Genomic DNA, 5,879 nt, shown 5'->3' on the forward strand with positions numbered 1-5,879 from the left:
CATCAAACTCTTAGAATCCTCACATTGGAGGCCATATGGGAAGCTAGGCTATGATTTTTTCTTTGAGGACATTAGAATACAAGTCAACTAGGAAGAAGTGGTCTTCCTTCGGAAAACTGCGGGAAAGGGGCTCGATGCGAATCTTAAACTCTATATAATATGCGAGCTTTTTGTAATCAAATACGTTTTTGTTAATATACTTCGACCTTAGCGTGTAGACTCTCTTTTAATAAACGTGATTTTGGGATACTATACCTACTCGAAGATAACGAGACGTATGGGGTCGAGGGGCGGCTAAAACTTTGCCAAGCATTTCTCCCGTGAAGAGATTGATTGACTCTTGAGAAAAGTCCTGGTGATCACATGCAGGTTAAGGCGATGATCGGACGCCTTTTGCATTTCGAGGTAAGCGGCCATTTACTGGGGGCGCGGGGGACTTTGACTGAGCTTGCAATTTTGGGTAAGCCCAAGTAAATTGACAGAGAACGTAGCGATTATAACTCTCTTTCATCACTGCTTATCACCGCACTGTGAATCTCTCTCTCTCTCTCTCTCTCTCTCTCGGCTTCCTTGCGGCGGCATATTCTCAGCTTGCGTGCCCCATATTCTCACAGCCTTTCCTTGCCGCATTCGTGATACAATTCATGACGATCTAGCCTTCGACATTACACTAATCCTTCACCTCTCTTAGACATGTTTTCCTTTGATCCAACCCTTATCTATCAAGCCACGGCAACGTTACCAGCTCAGAGACAATAGTGTATACAGTCCACGACAATTCACGCTATAAAAGCCGAGTGTTCTATTCCTCTGTAATCGATTTCATCCATTGTGATTCTGCTCTGCAGCATAACGATCGAATATCGAAGTTCCATCAACTGTGGTTCTCAGAAAGGAGATTAACGATCTTTCTTGATCATCCGAATCCATTAAATCCATCATCAATTCTTTACCTTTCTTTTGATCATCTTGCAGCAAAAGCTTTATAATCTTCACCATCAAATCAGCCATTTCCTCTAATTTTCTGCATCTTCAATCAGCACCCTTCATCCGCATCGATCAGCCAAAAGCTCTAGAATCCCCATCATCAATCAATCAGTAAATTCATCATCGATTCTTTTAACTTTCTTTGATCATTTTGCAGCAAAAGCTTTATAATTATCTTCATCGGCAATCAGCAAAAGCTTTATAACCGGAAAGATTCCAAATGACTGATGGTCGATCTTGAATATACCCTAATCAGTACTGGGCCATTAATAAGCACAGAAGATGAGCTTCTGCCAGGCCTGCCCAATGCCCTCGTCTTCTGCAACGTGCTGCCTCGCATTCCATGGTATGCAAGGCCGATCATGAGAGCAGTTTCAAGGCCATGGAAGAAAGCTCTGGACAGCCCTCCTCATCCTGCTTCGACAAGGACCGACACAAGCTGCAGCAACAGCTGCAATGGCAGCGGCCTGCTCTTAATTCACCAAAGTACAGATCGTCAATATTATACTCGTACTACGCCTCGCGTCCTCTCTTTCTTCGACGAGACGACCCGGCGATGGAGGCGCCTGCCTCCCCTGCTGGTCCCGCAGGGTTGCGGCCTGGCCGCGACGCAAGGGAAGGTGTTTGTCATAGGTGGCTATGGCGGCGGCCTCGACAGTAGTAGTAGTACAGTAGACGTTATACAGGCCGGCGGCAGGTTATCAGCCCGCGCGGATGTATTCATGCTCGACCTGAGGAGGGGAGACTGGCAGTGGAAGAAATGCAAGTCCATGAAGCATGCCAGATATGACTTCCACTGCAGGGCCGTCGGGAGCAAGATATACGTGGTGGGCGGTCGTCTGGCCTCTGTCAGTAATATGTCGACGGCATCCATGGCCGAGTCAGATGAGGCGGAGCCGGAGGTTTACGACATCGAGGAAGGCCAATGGGAGGCTCTGCCGAGGGTGGTGGACGGTGAACGCCAGCTGGCATGGTCCGGGCTGTGCAGGTACACGCGGCTGGCTGCGATTGGTGGATCCGATTGCGTTGTGGCGCGTGGCTATTGGGGGACGCAGGCAGGCAGCTGGGCCAGGTTCTGCACCCGCTACGACCCCAAAGAGAGGAGGTGGATCGACATCATGAGGAACTACGGCGATAGGGTCTCCGGCTGCAGCGCAGATATCATGGCGGCCTCTCGATGGGTCGGCGCCTATAATTGTAGCGATGTGGGCGACGGCCACTACGACCTCATAGACGGGGTTCTTCTCGAGTATCAGGCCAGGACTCGGAGATGGCAGGCCATGGTGGGCAGCCGGGTCTATGAATCCGTGCAGGTTCATCTAGAATTAGATGAAGCATATGATGATCATTTTGACAATGATGAGGGTGATTACCATTATAATAATGGTGAGGATCACCTTGACCTTAATGATGATGATGATGATGGTGGTGATGATGAGAGGGATCACTTTGACCTTAGTGATGATGGGGATAATGATGATGATGACCACTGTGACCTTGATGATCATTATGATAATGATGAGGACCACTTTGACCTTAATGATGATGATGATACGTGCTCCCTTCTCATCCACACCACTTCTAACGAGAAGATCCCCACTCAAAATAGTCCTAGCCCCCTCTTGGAGGTCAAACCAACAAGAGCCACACACCTAAAGGGGCATGGTGCTGGCTATCGGCTCATGCTTGCCATCTCCACATGTGCCCATGACCTTGTCTCAAGCCCCAACCACAACCTTGTCTATGTCACCCTTTGCAAAGGGGACACACGATTCCTCTCCCTTTGGCGAGGCCAAATTGATCACATCTCCTCACAAGTGGCATGGTCCAAAATCAACCTTCCTGGAAGTCTCTACCTTTGCTCTGGGATGTGTGCCTTGGAAATCTAAACCCAAGTTTCATATTGTAGTAAAAACATATACATTCATTCGTGTATCCACTAGTCAAATATAAAACATTCATTTTATTCATTATTTATACAAAGCAAATCATTCAAGGTGATTCTTTCTATATTTTGACATAATACATGGATGTCATGAATAATTATATTCATGATATAGTCGTATCATGCATGCATGTAACAAAAATTCATCATTACAAAATTGAGTGGAGATCATGATAAGAGCAATGACCATTCTCATAAAGAGCAACTTCCTAAGTCTTAAGAAAACATACATTGACGAGCCACCAACACCTAATACCGATAGGAAGGCTTATAGCTTGAAGTGAGGTGGAGTGCCACATGTGTAAGTCAGATTACGTGGTGCCAAACCAATTGTTAAGGGCAGTTTTGGTGTCAATGGTACTGTTATTGCTCTTGGAGGGACAGGTGGAGGCCTCGAGACTCTCCTCCGCCATGTTCTTGGCGGATAAGACACCTGACTCGGGGGAAAGTCATCATGTTGCAACAAGCGCACATGCTAACAGTCTTGTCATCCCTCAAGGTCTACCCCCCACCCTCCTCAGCTAGGGATATCTCCTCTGTATTATGGAGGAAACATTTCCTCTCGTCCTGAAGCATCTGCATCCCCTCCCCACTCCCAATCGGCACATTTGCGATGTCTGATTCATCCATTATGATCAAGACATTGGCAAAACCCTATCCATCTATTGATGTCCATGGCAAAACCCCTAGCAGCGGTGATCAGAGATTGGGGGGTACCATGGCGGAGGTATTTAGCAATTTAGGTGGACAAAGGTCCCATCCCTCTCTGTTATGTCTGCAATCTCCCTAGCATGCTGCGAAAGGGGAAATCCCCACAACAGAGGTCTCGGCCCATCTACATCACTTTAGGCAGGAAGCCCCCAACGATGTCGACAAGTTTCCCGATGAAATGGTCGGCAATGGTGTTGTGGGAAGCTCTAGCAAATAGTGTGAGGGCAAACTCGGACCTTCTACCACTGTGTCAGTGGTCTCGACTCCCTCCCCCCTCCTACTTTGAGGAAGAAGCGGGCCAAGAAGGTACGTTCTCTGTTCAAATTCTTGATAACAACATTTCTCACTGGATTAAAGAATACCAAGCCAAAGCGATCTATGGTCTTTGTCATGGGCTATGTCTACCAACAGAAGTCCTCAAAGCATGGATGAGGGACCACTGGCATCCCCTTGGTATAAGAGTGATGCATGCTAGGCATCTATCCAACAATTACATTCTTTTCATCTTTGAAACCCAAAATGGCCATCCATGTCATGTCCTTTGGACAATGGATGCTTAAGAACTCCCCGTTAACCCTTTTTAGGTGGGAGGAATCCTTCGACCCTCTCAGTCCTAAACCAACCAAAGTCCTTGTTTGGGTCGAATTCCCCAACCTCCCAGTCCATAGCCACCCCCATAGGCAAAATCTTAGGGCAGCGACCCTATTCTGACATTAACTCAAGATGGCACCCCTAGGTGCTGGCCGAAGTAGACCTGAGCAAAAAATTGCGTAGCTCCATCCTAATTGAAAATGATAGTGGAGTGATTATAAGAAAGCAAGAAATTACATACAAGAACCTACCCAATTCTTGCTTTAAATGTCATAAACAAGGGCATTTCATCATGGATTGCCTTGAATGGGAAAAAGAAGAGGACACTAAAAACTTGAAAATAGAGTCGAAAGTAGTCCGAGAAGTTGGGGGCAATAAGGACACAATGGATAGCTATCAGCTAGTTCAGAATAAGAGATCGAAACGCCCCAAATCAAAGGGCAAGGTTAAGTAGACCTCCATTTCTACCTCTAACAATAGGTATTCCCCACTGCTTATGAGTCTCAAAGACTCGAGAGCAAAGCACAACCCTAATTGCATAACAAAACCCTTTGTATCTGAGACAATAGATTTGAACAATGGGGAGTTTATTGATGGCTGATAATTTTTTAAGGAAACGACTAGCTTTGTCAATGGTTCAGAGAAGGGGTCGGAAATAAATCCCCGTCCACAAGGTGGGCCCTCGTAGGAAGGAGAAGATTTAGAAGAGGAGGATGAAGAGAGTTTCCCCTCCTCCAACTTTGGGGAAGGACTGCATGAGGCCACTCCCCAAGTTAGAGAAAACTTAGGAGGGGACCCAGAACACCAATATAGGCAGCAGGGACCCACTCTAATGGAGGCAAATACCAGTAGCAGTAAGCGGTAGCATTCTAAAGTAGGAGCCATGCCAAGTAGCCCTAGGAACACTCCGGGGAAAGACAAAGGTAAGAAACCAAATAAAGTAGATAAGAAATGAATAACCTTAAGATTATATCCTATAACTGCAAAGGACTTTCAGAAAAGTCCAGAGCAACAGTAATCCGCAACTGGCTTCACTAAATGCCATCAACTCGGACGTCATCTGCCTCCAAGAAGTCAAAACAGCTGGAGAGCGGTTGGAGCAAAACCTCCTAACCATTAAAAAAGAATTTGCATGGCACTCAACTAAGCATAAGGGGGGGGGGGGGGGGCAGGAGGAGCTGTAATTGGTGTGGGTCCTAAACTAAAAACTTACATAGAAGAAATTCTCTTGGATACAGGGGACTGCTGGGTTGGTGTTAGGCTCAAGGACTTAGAGGAATTTGAGATCATCTCAGTTTATGCATGGGAAATTAATAGGGATAAGCCTAGAACATGGGACTCGATAAAACTCCTTGACTGTCCTATTACCCCTATAGGAGATCTCAACTTTGTAGAAAAACTAGAGGATTGATTTGAAGGTAAGGGAACCATCATCTCAGGCAAGGAGAGAGACTCTTGGCTCAACCTCAAAGGATACTAGAGTCTCATCGAACCCAACCCGGAGAATGGATTCACTTGGTCGAACAATCAATGGGGGTCCCTTCTCACGAAATCCAGACTAGATAGATTCTATGTCACAATAGGACTACTCGCGACCATTATTAATGCCAATACTAAGACATGGCACAACATCTCCCTCTCGAAC

At 46.4% G+C, this 5,879-nt stretch overlaps 1 protein-coding gene across 1 annotated transcript; it reads left to right on the top strand.

Annotated features, from left to right (window-relative positions):
* Window positions 1–808: 808 nt before the first annotated feature.
* LOC148011226 (uncharacterized) lies at window positions 809–2,985 on the top strand. Its single transcript, XM_087670295.1, has one exon. It carries the CDS (start codon window positions 1,215–1,217, stop codon window positions 2,874–2,876), a length of 1,662 nt encoding a protein of 553 aa, XP_087526421.1. The 5' UTR covers window positions 809–1,214; the 3' UTR covers window positions 2,877–2,985.
* Window positions 2,986–5,879: the final 2,894 nt, after the last annotated feature.

The sequence above is a fragment of the Lygodium microphyllum genome, chromosome 28, assembly GCF_053477565.2.
Source record: "Lygodium microphyllum isolate KBCC chromosome 28, Lygodium_microphyllum_v1.1.10, whole genome shotgun sequence".
Lineage (NCBI taxonomy): Eukaryota > Viridiplantae > Streptophyta > Polypodiopsida > Schizaeales > Lygodiaceae > Lygodium > Lygodium microphyllum.